This window comes from Notechis scutatus, chromosome Z, assembly GCF_049901735.1.
Source record: "Notechis scutatus isolate UNSWTSFEM ecotype Mainland chromosome Z, rNotScu1.2, whole genome shotgun sequence".
Taxonomy (NCBI): domain Eukaryota; kingdom Metazoa; phylum Chordata; class Lepidosauria; order Squamata; family Elapidae; genus Notechis; species Notechis scutatus.
In genome coordinates, this window is record NC_142025.1 from 84,666,736 (window position 1) to 84,686,948 (window position 20,213).

General features: G+C 36.6%; 1 protein-coding gene across 3 annotated transcripts in view; it reads right to left on the minus strand.

The window, feature by feature from the left end:
- KCNH6 (potassium voltage-gated channel subfamily H member 6) overlaps positions 1–20,213 on the minus strand; it is a 116,180-nt gene that overhangs the window by 90,460 nt on the left and 5,507 nt on the right. For 2 of the 3 annotated variants that reach the window (XM_026679843.2, XM_087945779.1), the window contains exon 3: positions 1,518–1,748. The exons of the other annotated variant lie outside the window; for it this stretch is intronic. In XM_026679843.2, the coding sequence (XP_026535628.1) occupies positions 1,518–1,748 (231 nt within the window). The remainder of the gene's footprint in view (positions 1–1,517; positions 1,749–20,213) is intronic. 3 annotated transcript variants of the gene reach the window in all.

The following is a 20,213-nucleotide window of genomic DNA, read 5'->3' on the forward strand; positions in this document are numbered from 1 at the left end:
TTATGAGCACTTACAAACAAGACAATAGAAACCAGCATGGGTATGTGAAAAACAGATCATGCCAATTAAAGCTTATTGCCTTGTTCAACAAAATGATTAAATTAGTGGATAAGGGAAACAATGTGGATATAATTTCTTAGACTTCAGTAAAGCAACTGACAAAGTAGACCATTGCTTATTTCTTAGTAAGATAGAACCATGTGGGATAGGTAGTACCACCACCAGATGGATTCCCAGCTGGCTGACCAACCAGTGGGTAGTCCTCAATAAACTATATCTACACAGAGGGAAACAGGCAGTGGGGTACCTCAAGGTTCTGTCTTATAACCAGTAGTCTTCAACATCTTCATAAATGATCTAGATGAGGGGATAGAAGAGGAATTCGTCAACTTTTCAGATGACACTAAGTTGGGGAAAAGAGATGGTAGATTGAAGACTGAGAAGACCTTGACAGATTTGAACACTGGGCCCTATCCAACAAAATAAAATTCAGTGGTGAGAAAAGTAAGGTTCTATACATAGGCAAGAAAAACCAAATGCATAGATATAAAATAGGTGGCTCAACTGTAAGACAGATCTAGATGTCTTAGGGGCCTCCCACTTAGGTATGAACCAGCAATACATTGCAGCTGCCAAAAAAGTTAATGCAGTCCTAGTTTGCATCAACAGAGGGATAGTTTCAAGATCATGTAAAACTACCAAACTATTCTCCAAAGCACTGAGGAGGACAGATGAGTCCAACCTAGAATTAAGGTGGAATTTCCTGTTGGTTAGAACAATTAATCAGCTTGCCTCCAGAAGTTGTGGATTTTCCATCACTGGAGATTTTTAAAAGGACAGCTATATTTCAGGAATAGTATAGGTCCCCTTCCTTGAGCAATGGGTGAACTAGAAGATTTCTGAGGACCCTGTCAGTCCTATGATTCTATCTTCTGTATTTTATGTACTATTCAGAAATAATGGGGGAGAAACTAGGTAAATTGCAAATTAGTCATCTTTTGCTGGCACAAAATATTAGGTTCAGGAGGCAGGCACTTTTAAAATAACTCTGTGGAACTAAGCTAGAAGACTAATGACTGGTCAGGATTGATAATACTATTGTACCTAAAATGTGGATATAGCTGGTTCATTTGCAAGAGTTTTTGTTTTCATCTTCTGATTTTAGACCATACATTTTCTCTTAGCTCAGGAGATTATTTAAGTGATTAAAAGCAGACACAACCGCATAGTAAAATCACTACTCCTGTACATAAGACATTGCTATTTGCCATAATTTAGAGACCTTTGTAAAGTAGCCATCTTTATTTTAAATTTTCAGTACTGGTTTTTAAGCCATATTTATTTCATACAGTAATATCTGCATTCTGTGTTCATTGGATATTTATGTAGTGGTATGGTTTGTTTAACATTGCAGTCCTGACCAGGCCATATAATAATTGTCAAAAAACCTCGATTCCTAAAAAAGAAAATGCCAAGTACCTAGGACGAGGAAATAAAGAAATGTTATGAATGCTTACTGTCTTTCCTGTAGTAGAAGATCTCCAGTTTACATTCCTCAGATCCAAGCAACGCTTGTGACAGCTGGGCAATGGAGTTGGGTGTGGTGTCAGGCCCAGTGAGGAAATTGCAGCTGCAAGGCCGTTGCATAACTTCTACCCGAGAGTAGCCAAACATCTCACAGAAGCCATCATTGCAGTAAATGATAGCATAATTCTCCATCTGGGCATTGGCAATAATAAACTTGCGATCTTAGGAGGAAAAGGGAAGAAAATACCAAGGATTACCGTTAAACCGTTAACCAAATCAGAATAAAATGGTTGGAGGCAACAAATAGCAACTTACCACTTCCTGAAGAACCTGATACATAAAAAGCAGTACCTTTCTATATACCAGGTATGTAGAATGGACCAATGTTATTGGATAGGCATTATCATAATGTGTTAATGAAAGGTGCATATATTAATTAATTAATTATTAATTCACTCTTCTCATCTTATTACTCAAAATTACCTTCTAAGAATTTTGTGGCCATTTTTTTTAAGCTACCTCCTAAGTCCAATTGCTTTTTAAAAATTTAAAAATGTACATTCCATGTTTAAAAAAACACTCAAGCCTGAATTATGTCAATTACTTCGGAAGCTTAGTCCATAGATTAATTTTCCCTTACATGCTGATCTAATATTCAAAGTCTTAACTCAGGAACAAGGTTAAAGTAGAAATTGATTTTTAAAAAATAAATTCATATGAAAATTTTCAAACGTGTCCATATGTATTTCACCTAATGTACCCATTGTATACATGTTTCCTTTTTATATATTGTAAATTGCTGATTATATTCTTCAATTGGATATTGCATCACAACATCAGAAAATTATAGCTTCAATGTAGAACCACATTGAAATTGTAGTTTCAAGCAACCAAATGGATTTGCCATGTTCTCTACCTTATCTTAAATCATATGTAACAGATTACTCCAAAATATTGTAAATTGATTAGAAATTAAATTCAGTATTATTGTTTGTAACATTTTTGTCTGACCATGACCTATTTTTTTAGGTTGCTTGATTTTTTGTTTCTGTTTTTTTTTTTTTGGTTGTTCACTTATGACTGGACAATAGTATTGATCTGATTGCCATTATTGTTCCTTTTTTTTATTAGCTTACTATACTTATTACATATAGTCCTCGACTTACTATAAAATTACATCAGCTTTGGGAAAAGTTACTTAACAATATGATTTATAATCTTTTTTTTTTTTTTTTGCTAATTTCTGGCAAAACGAGTCTATTGGGAAGCTGGATTCAGTGTGTGGATTCACTTCACAATCTTGGTGCTTCACTAAATGATCACTGTGGAGGTCCCTCAGTGCGGGTATTCAGCAGGACTTGCCCCTATGTGGTATGCCATGCTACACCTTGATATGCTGTCTTTGGGATATTATCTTCTCATGTACTCTGCTTAGCAAACACCCTTTGTTCATCTCGCAGGGCAGTTTTTACCTTGGCCTGATATAAGGCCAGAGGATTTCATGATATTCCAGTTCAAGAATGTCTTTGCCCATGCCTCTGGAGGACACATAAATTGTTTTACATGTCTTTTAGTAATGCTGTTTTTATAGGACAAGGCCATTGGATTAATAATACTTTTCTGACTCATGGTCATGCAAGATCAGCTGAGGAGAACACTTGCTTCCATTTAGCAGACAGCTCAATAAATATAACCAAAAAGATAGCCAAATTACTAGCAATCTCTATTACTGAGGGACTATTACTTGTACAGCAGTCTTGTTAATTTGTTTTCCCAAAGCAGATTTGTATTTATTTATTTTTAATGCTTTTTTAACTTATCTTCCTGATTGATACATGTGGTGGTTTACTTCTATGCCTTGTCCTCTGACCATAAAAAATAATAATAATTTCTGTTCCCTCTTCACTTCTGAATACATTGGAGTTTGTTTCATTGTAATATGCTTGATATTTTAGCCAGTTTGATCTAATGATTAAAACCCAGACTAGAAAGTGGAAGACCGTGAATTCAAGTTCTGCCTTACTCATGAAAGCCAGTTCAGTGACTTTGGGCCAGTCACTTGCTCTTAGCCCAAACCATAATAACAGGGTTGTTGTTGTGGGGAAAATAGGAGGACAAAATGGTGTCGGATATGTTCACGACCTTGAGTTATTTGTAGAAATAATAAAGGCAAGATACACATAAATAAATATAACTCACTCCTCCATTCACATCAGATTGCTAAGGAAGTTCCTCTGTTCCTCCTCTTGACTTACTAACATTACAGTCCCAGCCAATTATGTACAAATACAGAGAATGAGAATTTAGCATTGGTCTCTGGGCTGAGTGCTAGATTGCATGTACAAATGCGTGGAGTGGTTCACTTGTTCTGTCCTCATCACATTTGTTCTTTGTTATTTGAAAGAAGTTATTTTTTGAAAGAAGACCAATAACACTGTTGCTGCAAGAAGTAGATTTGCTCCCAACAGGACCCTGTTTCTTTGAAATCCCTAATCACAGGTATTGTAGAGAGTTGCACCAAAAACCCTCAAACATCTAGCCATGCCTAACTAAGTACTATATGATTATCATGTTCGGATGAGACAAGGAAAAAGAAACACACAGGTGGTAGATTGGCACCTTCTGGTTGCTCAGTTGCTAGTATGGATCCCCACTGCTTGCATTCCCATCCCATGCACTCCACCCCTGTGTTTTCTAAGCTTGATTTAAAACAGCTGTGTTCTAACTTGAGCCATCTTAAGCCTTTCAGATGGTCTCCAGTGGTTTGACAACCTCAATTGTGACTGGCTGCTTCACCCTTCCCTCCTAGGCATTGGTGATGCTCTGTGCAGCCATTTTGACCTATGTTCTCTACTACGTTCTCTGCACTTTTAATATTAATAATGCACTGTGCTATTCTCACTGCTAGAGAGACTCATTCTCCTTCCAAATTCTTACACCTCCAACTGGACATGCGTTCAATTTCTGACCAGGGTGGATGAAGAAGTATACTCCCCTTGCTTTCCTGTCTCCCACATTCAGTACAGGTGGTCCTTGACTTACAACCTTTCGTTTAGTGAACTTTCAAAGTTACTACAGCACTGAAAAAGTGGCAAGACCATTTTTCACACTTATGACAGTTGCAGCATCTCCAAAGTTCAGACGCTCGGCAATTGATTCATATTTATGATGGTTGCAGTGTCTCAAGATCCTGTGATTATCTTTTGCAACCCTCTGACAAGCAAAGTCAATGATGAAGCCAGGTTCACTTTGCAGCCCGTTTCTAATTTAACAATTCCAGTGATTCACTTAACAACTGAGGCAAGAAATGTTGTAAAATGGGGCAAAAGTCATTTAAAAGCTGTCTCTCTTAGCAACAGAAACATTGGGCTCAATTGTGGTAATAAATGGAGGACTATAAAGTTCCTCTTCCCTTAGTTTTATAATATGTATATTTATGTTGCAAATAGGAACATTACTTTTTTGTTCCTATGAAGCTGACGATGCTACAAACTTTCCATTTACGTAAGGATGATTTTATAATGAAAGAACAACTTGTCCCTGTTGCTTTAATTACTGTAGGAATGGTATTATAAAGGGAGAAAGAAAAAGTCAGGCTGAGAGTCAAATGAGATAATTTGGAAAGGGATGGGAAGGCATCTTTATGTGTAAACATCTGCGAAAGCAAAGGAAAAGTGCAAGGATTAATAAGGAGAATTCCCTAAAAGGAAAAGCAACGAGGCCCAGTGTACACCAAGGCTCGCCTTTCCCTCATGGTGGGAAGGGCAAGCAGCACAGGAACAATCACCTGGATTTTGCAGTGGATACACACAGTCCAGACTGAGCAAACCCCATTGCTAATCCCCTGCAATCCAGGATTTCTGAAGATGATTTAAAGAAACAGCTGGGAGCATCATAGGAGACAAGCAAGCTTAGTCTGTGATGCAGAATTGCCCTCAGTGATGAAGAGCTCAAAACAATATGTCTGTCTCTGATGTACAGGTGATCCTTGACTTAAGATTGGTTGCTTAATGACTGTTTGAAGTTATGATAGAAAAAAAAAGTTACTAATGACCTATCCTGAAAGTTATGATTGCTGTGCTATTCCTGCAGTCACACGGCCACCTTTCAGGCACTTGGGCAACTAGCCTGCATTTATGACTGGTTTTACTGTGGTCACCTGTTTGTGATTTATAACTTATTTGCCATTTTTTGAAAGAAAAAAAAACACCACTTATTTGGTTTATGGATGGGAAGATTTATGATTATGTGATTCTTGTAGTGACTTACTTAATAACTATCATAAAATAGTCATAAAATTGAGTCAGGTCACATGGTAATCCAACTTATGACTGCAACTACTTATAACCATAATTCCAGGCTCATTTGTGGTTGTTAAGTCAAGGACTATCTGTATGTTCAGTGCATTTTTATTAGTTCTTAAAAGAAACTTCCCTCAAACTACAGTATCCATTAGATACTGTATTACTGTATAATATATATAATTCATAATTAGATTCAGCATAATGGAAGGATAAGTTTATTCAATCATTTATAGAAATATTTGTCATGTTAAAATGAGAGATAAGCAATATCATCACTGTTAAAACACTAAGGTTTTTCATAAGATAACTAAGACAATAGTTAAAAATGATTACATATATAACACACAGCAAAATCTGCAGAAAGGTAAATTTACTGAAGACATAAAGGCTGTAGAAAAACTTTTTTAAAAAAAGTCTGTGTGTTCACAGTAGAAGATTTCAGATTGACTTCTATTTTTTTATTTGTGGGAAATTGGTAGAGAGGTGGTGAAAGAGAAAGCTGTAGCCCTAAATGCCAAATGATAAAATCACAAGTCACCAGGCTTCAATGGCATATAAAACAATTATTTTTTTAAAAAAAAGCATATGGAAAATTACTAGTATTTAACAAAAATACATTATTACACTTCTCTCAAAGTAAGAAATTAATTTAATGCAACTCTTTTAAAAAGATCCATTAAATTCATATCTATTTCAAGTACATTGATGAAAAAAATGAGAAAGTCTTTGTTAGCTAATCTTGAACTGGTAGCTATTGAATAAGTTGTGGGTTTTAGCAATATTACAAAACTTCTTTTCTTAGGATTCATACAGAAATGGTGATTTGTGTTCCCATCATTCTGATCAATATTCAAACACTCTGAATGGTAAACAATTTACATTTGTGGGACTTTGAAGGATGCATTGCAGAACATAAGAATGTACAGGTATAGTCCCTCAAATTACAACAGTTTGTGTAGCGACTGTTGAAAGTTACAATGGCATTGAAAAAAGTGACTTATGACTGTTTTTCATACTTCTGAATGTTGCAACATCCCCTAGTCTTGTGATCAATATAGTTTGGCAACTATTTATGACCATTGCAGTGTCCTGGGATATTGTGATAATCTTTTGCAAACTTCTGATGAGCAAAGTCAATGGGGAAGCCAGATTCATTTAACAACCTTTTACTAATTTAATGTAGAGTTGTAATTACAGGAATGTTCCAATCTCGGATGGCAAACCTCAGATAAAGAATGTTTCCAAGCAAATACAACTCAGGCAAACAAAGTCACTAATCTATGAATAAAGGAGGATTAGAAAGGGGAAGTAAACATATGTTAGACTTTAACTAGAGATAATTAATTGTATGGATTACTGTACTAAACAGTAACGAAAGTTAAGCAGTAACCAAAGTTAACCAAAGATGGAGGATAACTAAAAATGTATATAAATGCAAGACTATACTCCAATAAAGAGCATCATCATAATTCAGTTGTTCATGATCAAACAACTCGACTGCCTCATCATTAAAACAAGTGGCGCATGAACAGGGACCCTCTTACTTCGTCCAGCAAGGATTTGGTGCACCTTCAACCCTTTGTGCTTTTTTTCAACCTTTTGGTTTCTGTAAGTATGGGGTGTTCGCTTTCTGAGGAACAAAGGAATTAGGCTATTTGTTGAAGAAAAATAATACCGAGGTACCACAGAGAAATCTCTTAAGGCTGGTCTAGGAGATTGCAGCTCAGTGCCAATGGTACCCAGAAAAGGGGTCTTTAAAATTAACTGATTGGGAACGTATTGGGAAAACATTGCATACTGAACCTCGAGCAAAAATAGAAGTTTTGCATGCGTGGCATTTATGTAGGCATGCAATTGAAAAATTTGGTCACAATGAACTTTCTCTTTTAACACCTCCACCTTCACGTTATACTAATGCTGTCATTTGTCCCCCTTCTTCACCTGAATATATGTCTTCAATTCCCTCAGCTCCTGCAGATACAGGGCAAAAGCCTCCTGACTCTATTGTTCAGTCTTCTTTTCAGAAAATGGTAGAGACTTGTAAAAGGGATGCCTCTGTCTCAGGAACAGAACTTGCAGAATTACTGTCTGTTTGTCCAGTACAATATCGTTCTGGTCAGGGGCCACAGCTTGGACTGCAAGTAGCAGAATGGGAGGGTCTGCCTTATCAGATCTTAAGAGAGTTAAAAAAGGCAGTTACAGATTAGGGATTAGTGGTAATTTTACAAGAGGACTTGTAGAAGGAATAAAAAATGGTTATACAATGATCCCTGAAGATTGGAAGCAAATATTTCGCATGATTTTAACATCCATGCAATATGTAGTTTGGGAGAGTGAATATATGAGACATGCTCAAGCTGCTTCTTTAGGAGGAGGAGGAGCATATACAGTTGAGCAGCTATTTGGTTCTGGACCATTTGGTACAATTCCTACTCAAGTTGTTCTTCCTCCAGCTACGTTAACTATTGTTTCTGAATGTGCCTTTCGTGCTTTTCTTAAGGTACCCCAAGCTGGAGAACCTAGAGCAAATTTTTCAAACATTCGACAGAATGCCAATGAGCCTTATGCTGACTTTGTTGAGCGTCTTTCCAAAGCAATTAGACAGCAGTTTGATCATCAGGAAGCTGCTGGTGAACTTCTTCGCCAGTAAAATGCATATGTTAGCAGCTGCTATTCAGAAAGGACAGCGACCAATTGGTAACTGTTTTAAGTGTAAGAAGCCTGGCCACTGTCAGAAGGACTGTCGTTCTACACCTTCTATGCCTCAGAATCGTCCTTCTAAGAAGTGCCCTATTTGTAAAAAGGGATTTCATTGAGCCAATCAATGTCGGTTTTGGTCAGGAAACTTGCCAATGGGTGTGGCACCCACCCAGAATCCAAAGCGTGCCTTTCCCATCACTCTGACTCCTCCAGCAGTCTCTCTCACTCCTCCCCAGCCACAGCCGGTAGCACTGGGATCGATTTAATCACTCAAGAGGAAATTGAATTTAAATTTCCCATGGAAGTTAAAATAGTTCCATCTCAATTTAAAGGTCCTCTTCCTTTGGGATTAGTTGGCTTAATTTTGCCTTGTTCTTCTGCACACAAAAAGGGCTATTTTGTTGTGCCTGGGGTAATAGATTCAGATTACACTGGTATCCTCATGATTCAGATTTGGGTGAATCTTCCTCAAGTTCTTCCTTGTAATTCTTCTGTTGCTCAATTGCTTCTTCTTCCATATGAAATTCCATCTCCTGGTATAGGTAATTGTGGGTATGCAAGATTTGGATCAACTTCTTTATCTGTAGGCTTACTTCATCAGCTGAACTCCTCTCGTCCTTTGTTAATGCTCTTCCTTAATAAACAACCATTTCAAGGGTTATTGGATATTGGACCCGATATTACTGTCATCTCCTCTTTACAGTGGCCAGTACTGTGGCCAAAAACGACAGTTTCTTCATTGTGGGGAATAGGAGGTTCTACAGCTACTTGGCAGAGTGTTCAAGAAATTAATGTTACAACATCTGCTGGTAAGTCCTTTTTCCTACAACCATACATTCTAGATATTCATACTAATATTTGGGGCCGTGATATCCTTTCTCTTCTTAATGCCCATTTGATTCTTGATGATGGCTCTTCCTCTTAAATGGCTCTGTTCTACACCGGTTTGGGTGGAACAATGGCCATTATCAAAGGAAAAACTCGCTGCTTTACAACAATTGGTTCAAGAACAATTGGCTGCTGGTCATATAGAACCTTCTACTAGTCTTTGGAATACTCCTGTTTTTGTTATATGATTTCAGAATCATATCAGATAGCCTTTTCTCAATATGTGGGAAACTTGTTGTATTCTATACCCAAGGATCCTAGAATAGTGGTTACTACTACTTTAAATCCAGCCTTTTCTTCCATTTTTGTGCGAAATCCTATTTCTAAAGCTTTTACAGTCTTTACTGATGGATCACCTACAAGGGGTGTGGTTGTCTGGCAGATTCAACAACAATGGCATTCTAAATTTACTGCCACACAGACTTCAGCTCAACGTGCTGAGCTGGCTGCTGTGATTTTGGCTTTATGATTGTTCAATGACCAACCTATTAACTTGATCGTTGATACTCAATATGTGTATTTAGCTATGCAATCTCTTCCCTTTTCTTAGTGTGCTCTCTCTTTGGATAAGAATTTGTTATCCTTGTTTTTATCTTTAAAGAATAGTTTGGAAACTCGCTTGTATTCATTGTATGTAGAACACATTCGAAGTCATACTCCCTTTACTAATGCCTTGACTGAAGGAAATCGGAAGGCAGATGAATCCTTAAAGGATGTTGCGTCTTTGTTTGTTGATCCTGTTGATAGTCATTCTTATTTTCATCAAAATGCCAAATCGCTTGCAAAGCAATTTAAAATTTCATTATCTCAAGCCCAGGATATTGTCCGTGCTTGTCCAGCTTGTCAGCAACTGGCAGTTCCCTTTCCAGTGGGTGTTAACCCACAAGGAACCCAAGCTAATCAAATTTGGCAAATGGATGTAACTCAATTTTCAACCTTTGAGCCATACTGTTATCTTCATACGTCTATTGACACTCATTCACATTTCCTTTGGGTTACTGCTTCAAAACATGAACGTACTTCAGATGTTATTTCTCATTGCCTATCCTCTTTTGCTGTAATGGGTCGGCCTTCTCAGTTTAAAACTGACAATGGCCCCACTTATATTAGTAAGGAATTTCAAATCTTTTGTCAGAAATGGAATATTACTTTAGTGCACGGAATTCCTTATAACTCTCAGGGTCAAGCTATAGTTGAGTGAGCTCATCGTACTTTTAAGGCATTGCTTCAGAAACAATTACAAACTGAGTCTGGCCCTTACCATCTGTGAAAGATTCAAAATCTCATTGCTGTAGCATTATATACTTGGAATTATTTAACCTTTTTAGATTCTCTTGCAGACTCACCTGTTAATTTGCATTTTCGAACTACTGAATCTTTAGCAAGGCCTTTGGTAAAGTATCGCCAAGCTCCAGATCCAACCTGGAAAGGCCCTACACCGCTGATCACCTGGGATCGCGGTTACACTGACGTGGAAGATCCTTCTACTGGACAAGCAGTGTGGGTTCCAGCGTGCTGTGTTCGTCCGTATCATGGCATGGCATCAGGGCCTTCACAACCCGATTCCGGATTTCAATCTTCATCTGAACACAGAAGTCTGTCTTCCAAGGTCAAAGCGCCCGCAACCCATCACTTGGGGCCAGGTGAAATCTACTACATATCAAGCTCAACAACAACTGCAACAGGCCTCATTACCTCAGACTCCTGAAAATCTTGTTGCTGCTGTTTTTGCTATTATTACTGCTAACTCTGTTACCATTTTACTTTGTATTTTCTTGTATATGGTTAATGGTGTTTCTGCTCAAAATGACACTTCTGTGGTTCGTCTTAACCCTAATTTGTGGGTTTGTCATGCCCAATACATGTTTATGACCCATGGCACAAATATTACTTTATACTATGAGCCCCCAATGACATTTGGTCAAATTTCTTTTACCCCTAACTTGATCATGTCTTCTACATTTATTGTCTCACAACTACAATCTATTTCACACTCCTGGCTATTTTCTACACCCCTTATGCAATTGAATTCTGTCCGTTGGCGTTACTTGAAAGTTAGTCAATTTACAAGGGGTTTATGTTTCTGTTGTCATGCTAAACACACTTGGCTTCATAATTGGTCTGATTATGATGATGCTCAGCACATATTAAAAGAGCTAGGGAATTGTTCTGACTACTATTGGTTGTCAGGTACCTTTAATTCTTCTTTGCATGGAATTAATATAGCTCCTGATATGTATCCCGACAATTTTCCTATTTTTAATGCCTCTGATCAATCTAATACAGGATCGAAATGCGCTGGTTGGCAGCTTAAGGATCCTAATATGTGGTTCTTTTTTGATAAATATGCTACTAATGTTCATCCTCAGAATTATCAATGTGCAACTATAGGTTATTTTGCTCTACCTGTTCAAATAGGTACGCTCCCATCAACTCGACAGCGGCGTTCCTCTCTGGGGCCTACATGTAATGATGAAGTCATTATTGACACACAATTGTCTTCTGGTTCTACATTTGGCCGTGCATTGGCAGGGGCCGTTACAGGAGTCCTTACTCTAGGCTCTTATCGTGACGATCAGGAAAACAGACGATCTATTCTTGGTCTCACCTGCAGACTTGAAAAATCCATCAATGCTACTGCTGCTATTATTCGTGATTTGCAGCATGAAATAGAAGACTTAAATCAAGATGTCTTACAGCAGCGTTTTGCCATAGACTATCTTTTAGCCCGTCAGGGAGGGTTCTGTACGTTAGTTGGATGCCATGGATGTGCTGTGCATTTTCATTCTTTGAATAAAACTATTGAGGATGAGCTTACCAATTTACAATCATACATTCAAAATAATATCCATGCTCATTACTCACCTTTTGAGTGGCTAACCAATTGGCTCCCTGATTGGTCTTGGCTCAGATAGTTTTTCTTTTATGCTATAATTATTATTATTGTACTAATTGCAACCTGTTGTTTTATTCAATGTATTCCAAATTTATTCGCATTGTTTCATCCCGCTTCCCCCTCTCTTAACCCTCTACAATTGCGATACATTTATAAATCTTTGAATCCTCCATTTAAAATAAAAAACGAGGATATGTAGAGTTGTAATTGCAGGAACGTTCCAATCTCGGATGGCAAACCTCAGATAAAGAATGTTTCCAAGCAAATACAACTCAGGCAAACAAAGTCACTAATCTATGGATAAAGGAGGATTACAGAGGGGAAGTAAACACATGTTAGACTTTAACTAGAGATAATTAATTGTATGGATTACTGTACTAAACAGTAACGAAAGTTAAGCAGTAACCAAAGTTAACCAATAATGGAGGATAACTAAAAATGTATATAAATGCAAGACTATACTCCAATAAAGAGCATCATCATAATTCAGTTGTTCATGATCAAACAACTCGACTGCCTCGTCATTACAACAATTTAACAACTGCAATGATTCACTTGACAACTGTGGCAAGAAAGGTTGTAAAATAAAGCAAAATTCACTTAACAAATGTCTTATGTAGCAACAGAAAAATTTGGCTCAATGGTGGTTGTAAGTCAAGGACTACCTATATTTCTTTTTGCTTCTCTATTAGAGTACTAGAACTGGATTAATCCAAATTAAAATAACATATTTACATCTTAAACAACACATAACCCCCAGATTTACATTTGCAAGATATAGCAATGGGTATTATCTTAGCTGACATTAAACGGAGTCATATATTCTTGAGGGATAGGTATATCTCCATCTGGAAGTATGGTAATTGAATGGAACCCTCATGTTCAAGGTGGAAATAGTTAGACTTTGTTGGGGGAGGAGTGTAATAAGAAATAAAGTGCATGGACTTTTGGAAATGGTCTGGTGGATGCCGCTATAAAAATGGATACTTTTAGGCCCATTAAAGGCTACCCTTATATGTTAATTTTACTTCAATTATTCAATATTTTGTAGTGATAAGGTTAGGATTTCCAGAAGAGCAATCTTGTTCTAGAATATAGGCTTTAGGGAGAATCTAAGTCATCCAAACCCCTGTTCAAAAGAGGAAGCCACCAACCTTTTTTCAAAAGATAATTTGATAACATTAAAATTTCCACAAAGGGCAGTCAACATCCACTTCTAGGAAAACTGTTCCAGACATAACAGCTCAGGTCATTGTAATGACTTTTCTTATTTTTAATGCTATTGCAGGATTCTACTTGATGCTTCCCCTCCAACAGCAGGATAGTACTATTTACAAGGACCTTGCATGTGGTTGTTCAACTGGTTGCAGATGCATAGAATTGCATATTATGCTGGCTCAGGAATTCTGGGAGTTGTACACATACACAGATCATAAAGGGGCCATATTGCCCCGCCCCTGCTCCAAACTATGATAGATGTGACATACTTTTAGCCATTGTATTCACAAAATAATTTATTGATTTATTTAGAAGTGTTTTTATGATACCTTGCTCACAGTGGTTCTAACAACTTGGTTTAATGAAAGGCTATGTCAAACAACTTCCTGAAACTTGGTATATTATATATTATGTTACATTACATTTATTGTGTTGTCTTGTGGTTTCCCAAACTAATCATTTTGTAATAAAATAAGTTTATTCTAAACTGATCTGTGATAAATTGTGATTTTAAAAAAATGCTGCATACTTTCCTTTAACACTTTTTTGACAGATTGGCTCTCCCTTCTGAAAGTAGATAGATACAAAGAAGGTATTAAACAGTTCTATTTTCCCATAGCTCCTCATTATTACTTCCGTATCTTCCTATCTCAATAAATTAACAACTTCCTTGATTTTTCCTTTATTTTGGACAATTCCTTATTAGATTTTGCTTTCCTATCAGATACAAAAGTCTGAGCTTCAGCCTTTCTCATTCCTTCCCTACAGTTTGTAATTGTCCTTAGTTATCAGCCTTTGCTTCCATTTCTTCTACATCTCTTTTTACTTCTCAACTGTCAGTGTGCTTTCTTTTCATCAATAGGACTTTTATCTCTATTTCTCTTTCTTCACAAAGATCTCTTGCATCTCTTGCATCTAGTATTACACTTTTCAGAGTCTTTCATCCCTCTTTGACTTGTTTATTCTTTAAAATGTCAAGCCAGCGTAGGCAACCTACGTTTTTTCCCCCATTTTGCTAAAATCTGTCTTTTGGAAATCTTTTTCTGTCCTTGTTATTTTGAACTCCGGCATAACATAATCTGTTTCGTCTAAGATGTTTCACACTTTGAGTTCCTCAACCAATTCTGCTTTATTTGTCAGCGCTAAGACCAGAAGAGCTGACCCCATTGATTCTTTTCCATCATTTGAAAAATGAAATTGTCAGCAAAAGAGATCAGAAATGAGTGAGACTCTTCCATATATTATCAACATCCTTCACCAGAGTAGGTAGTTTATAATCAAATTCCATAATAGTGTCTTGTTTTTGCTTCTAAGTCCTTTATATCTCATCCAGATGATATAGGAACTTCCATATTCAAAATGTAGCCTCCAAAGCTACAGCTTCTTTCTGTACTGTGTCACTTTACTACCGTTTTGAATTGGATCTGCTGAAGAAACTATATCCTTCAACTTTTATATTGTAGTCATGACTCTCATCTGCTGCCAGATTTCTAGGATACCTTTGAGGACACCTTTGCTTTTCTGGTTAGGATTTGTAGTTCTAAAATGTCTGCATTAAGATCTGTGTGGACTCTACTTAAAAGACAAGAACATCAATAATAGAAGATGACCACTGTGGCTGCTCAAATGCAGTGTTTATTGGTTTTATCCAGAACACTCATGATTAATGTTAAACACGAAGAAATCTACGGCGTGTTCCATGAACAAGGTGTTAAGCAGAACTTTGATGGGTGCATGATAGAGACCTGTACAATTATGAGCAATATAAAGAGGATGAATAGAAACAAATTACTCTGTGTCTCTTAAAATAGCAGAAAAGAGCTTCAAGCTGCTCAGGTATGGTATTGACTAACTGAGGGACTTCATTTTATTTTGCAGTATCTGACTGCATTCTCTCTGTGAACAGGTCCAAAAGAACTGGGTTTCTAGTTGAATTGAAATGCGTTTGTTTTTAAAAGTGTCATTTTCCAGCAAGGGAAAAGAGGCTACATTTACTTTTTTCAAATTGAATGTGGTCATATTTTGGTTTAAATCAACTTCAGACATTCTGCCATCCAAAGGCTTTTTCAAGCCACTAGCGTTTGCCCTTTGCTGATTAAAAATCTGCAATAACAAAATGGGCCAGAAAAAGGCATAGTAGTGAGGGTTGCATGCAAATTGTACATGCAAAATGTTAAAGGAGTCTTAGCATGATGAAATTTGTCTTTTAAAACCCTGCATAAATGGCAAAGAATTGAAGGAGTGTGATGCATAGGAAATATGCTGAAAATCAGCAGAATGTTGTTTGTGATGAGGTATTCTGAATATAACAAGTTACTTTATTGTTTTAAAAAAGCAATCCTACTATCATAGACTTGACTTTTAGACATCCAGGTTTATGCCCAAATTGTAGATAAATATTTTAATAAAAAAGATTTGTAGCAGGTTTCTTTAAACAAAATGTTTATATGAAATTCATAGATGGGATATGGCAATTTTGTGAAAAGCACATGTTATGGATGATAGGCCTTTCCAAATGCTAGCTCCTCTTGGAAAAAGACTACTTGATTTAAGTAAGAAAATTATCAAATTATCATGACGTATAACTATTATATTATCATAAACAGTTGCAAGGCAGCCTTCATTGTGTTAGGATTCACTAAGCGACTTCTTCAAAGACCTATTTTCAGCAATTATCTTTCTTGTCTTCCTCCCTTTCTATTTACTTTGTGAAAAGTGAAAGTCTAAATTGAGGCTGTAATACTAGAATCTTATTAAATCTGATAGTGTTGTACTTCTTCCTCCTCCTTATAGTTCAGTGAATTAAGAAAGTATCTGTCTAAGCTGCTTCCAAGTATTGTGTGGATGCATATCTGGACTTAATGTTTTGCCCCTTATTTCATGGCAACAGAACTGTCTCCATTAAAGATATGTTCCTTATTCTTTACAGTCTTTCAGATTTTTAATTTTTTGGTACTTTGGTGTACTTTTTGTGGCTTGGATGAGAATGATTATGAACAGAGAGACTAAGTAGTATTCTTATTACTAATTAAATCTTATCCCCTCACCAGATTCACGAATCAACTTGTGAGAAATTTTATCCCATTTGGTGGTACTAAAATAAGTTTAAAAAAGATCAGCTTCCTGGAGTCACATATTGTTATGTGATGTGGCTTTGAAATCCTAATATTTTGGGGATTTCAATAATTTGATTTCTTCAACCTATACTGATTTCACTGAATATAAATTGAGAAATAAGGTTCCTGTTATGGACTAATGGTTGAAACAAGTGTTGTTTGTAAGAGCTGTTGAATATACGTTTATTAAAACTTACTGTTAGTAAATGTTAATAACTTTGCCATAATGTTTGTACAATAACATTGATGTGTAAAATTATTAACACCAGATATTGCTTTGTATTCAGCAGAAATAGTGTTTTTATCAATATGCAATATCTAATCTGGTAATTCCCTCTGTCTCTCTCTTCCTTGTATTGAATAAACTTAGTATCATGAAAAAGAAAAAAACAAGAAGAAAAAATAGAGGTCAGCAATCAGGAATCATCTCTGACTTTCCCAAATTTATATGCAGTAGGTGTAAATTTATGAATTTAATTATTTAGTATCAGGAAAAAATGCCCTTGCCCTAGGAGACGAGTAGTTCTACTTTAACCTAATTAGGTCCATTCTTAACTATCCGACAGGCTCCTTCCCCCTCCCCCTTTGGCATGGAATAGACTTGATAACCTTGTGGGACAGTCAGCATTATTTCCCAATCACAGTCTATTTGATAAGATTGTTCTGACAACAAGGTTATTATAAATTCAGGATGAAATTAGAGATAGCCATCAACTTACAACCATAATGCAACATACCTATTATGGTTGTAGTCCTGACAGTTATAAAACTGGTGTGGACTATTCCTGCCAGTTTAGTGTCATCTGCAAATATGATGAGCTCCCCTTCCATTCCCTCGTTTACGAAGATGTTGAAAAATACTGGGCCTAATACTGGAACTAATACTGGAACTTGGAGTACCCCATTGCTTACTTCCCTCCATGTAGATGCAGTTCCATTAAGGCAGGGGTGTCAAACTCAAATTGTCATGGTGACATCATGTGATGTATCTGAACTTTTTTTCTCCTTCGCTAAACTGTGTGTGTGAGTTTCTCCTTCGCTACGGGCTGGGAGTTTGACAGCCCTGCATTAAGGACTACACATTGAATGCAGTTTGTCAGCCAGTTACAAATCCATCTGGTGGCGACGCTGTCTATCCCACCATTTTTTAGCTCATCACATGACCAACCTGATTTTATGACCCTTGGTTTAGTGGATGTTAAGCAAATGCCACAATTGTTAAGCAAATCAATTGTTTGCTAAGGGCTGGTATTACTGAAACTGGTAGTAAATGTCTGTTTTGGCAAAAATATTGTAAACATGTTTGTATGACTGTGGAATGCTGTATATGTGGGCTGGATATCAACTGCCTGAAATGTGGTTAAATTATCATGGGAGAGGACAGCTGTCATAAATTTGGAACTGGATTGTAAATATTTTATGATGGTCTGTAAATTAAGGACTATCTGTATGGAGGAAGGTTAACTCACTGCTCACTCCAAGAATTTGATTTTCACCAGCTTAAGGTTGACTCAACCTTCCACCCTTCTGAGGTGAAATGAGGATCCAGATTGTTGGGGGCAAGATGGTGTCCCTAAACTGCTTAAAGAAGGCTGTTGAGCACAGTGAAGTGATATATAAGTGCTATTGCTATGGGAGGAAGAAAGTAAGCACCTTGAGTTCCTTGGAGGAAGGATATACCATAAACCTTGGCATAATATATAAATGATTATGAAGAGCTGTAGTGGTGCAGTGGTTAGCATGCAGTTTTGCAGGCTGACTCTGCCTTTTGCCAGGAGTTTGATCCTGACCAACTCAAGGTTGACTCAGCCTTCCATCCTTCTGAAGTCAGTAAAATGAGGACTCAGATTGTTGGGGGCAATATGCTGACTCTGTAAACAACTTAGAAAGTACTATAAGTATTTAAGTCTAAGTGCTATTGCTATTACTAAATGATATGTTTGAATATCTCCTATTGAGGTCAACTGAGTGAAAGTATGTTATTCAGCTTTAGTATCTCTTTTATATTAGCATTTGTTTTTTATAGTCATAGAAAGATATACAGCACAGGTAGCTATTAGCACAGTCCTTAATTAATTTCAGATTACTGCATCCATCTGTAGTGCAATTTTTCCAGTTTTCATTATATTTTGTTTTCATTCCTATCCAAGTCTGAGTAGGAGTAATTGCTTTTCCTAAAGCAATACTAGCGAAGTACTGAAAAGAATATTTTGAGTCAATATTATATTTTTTAAAACTGTGCAAAATATAATTTTCCTTCCTTCCTTCCCTCCATTCCTCCTTTCTCTTTCTTTCTTTCTTTCTTTCTTTCTTTCTTTCTTTCTTTCTTTCTTTCTTTCTTTCTTTCCTTTCCTTTCCTTTCCTTTCCTTTCCTTTCCTTTCCTTTCCTTTCTTTCTCATTCTTTCTTCACTCTGAATCACGCATCTAATACTTTATGTGTTCTGCTTTGAAACCTTTCCCCCACATGTGTGAATTCTGGTTGTGATAACACAGTGCTGCGGGAAAGGCACTATAGCCTGTCCCAGTTGTGCTGTGAGTCATTCTTTTCTTTATGATCACTTCACACATTCCAGAGTCGAGCACTGGCACTGAAAAGAATTCCATAACTTAGCTCTGATGTTCTCTAAGTTAAGAAGTAGACAGTTCCCAGAATATATAAGGCTTTCAAATCTCTCTATTTCAGAAAGCCTGTGATTGTGATTCTTGCAATTTTCCCAAGGGAAATAAATTTTTTCAGATATGATCAGAACAGATTGTGGCTGAAAGGAACTAACTTGGACTAGGCACATTATCAAGATTTAGTTAGCTTATAGCTTGATTTCACCAAAAACATTTAATCAAAAAAGCAAGGCCTACTATAAGTAATTATTGTTAAAGAAGTAATTATTGTTAAATATGCTTAGAATTAAAGTATTTACAACAGTTTGATACAATTTTCAGATTGAAAATGCTTTTTCCACTTTGGAAAGACCTGGGGATACTATTCACAAGGACTGGGGTGGCAGCAATTCATGCATTTCAAGTACATTTGCAGCAGGAGCAGCTTTCTTCTTCCCCTGATTGTCACCAAGTACATTCAGAAACAGGATTCAATGCATAGACGAATTTTTGGCACAAAAAGGAAAGTCTTCCACATTTGAGGATCAGTTCAAAACAAGAGTTAATTTTTGAATAGGAGACTGGGAGAGAGTACCAGAGCTGTAAGATAGAGCAGGAAATTTTTTTTAAAAAGCTTCCCTTAAGAAGATTGAAACAAATAATTTTATACTGAATAATTTTTATAATTTATAATTCTATATTGTTGCCAAGAAAATTGCAAAAAAATATGTCCACGAAGTCATTGGTGGTAGAGCACAATTCGATGTTACTTTTTAAAATGATGAAATAGTACCAATATTTTGATAGGGACATTGATCAATTTTGCAGCACATCTAATATGCTTTTAATTGAATTCTTAGAAATTCTTGATTGTCTTTGCAAAGTTTACATTGATTTTTAAGAAGAGGCTTGACAGTCACTTGTCTGAGATGGTATAGGTTCTCCTGCTTGAGCAGGGGATTGGA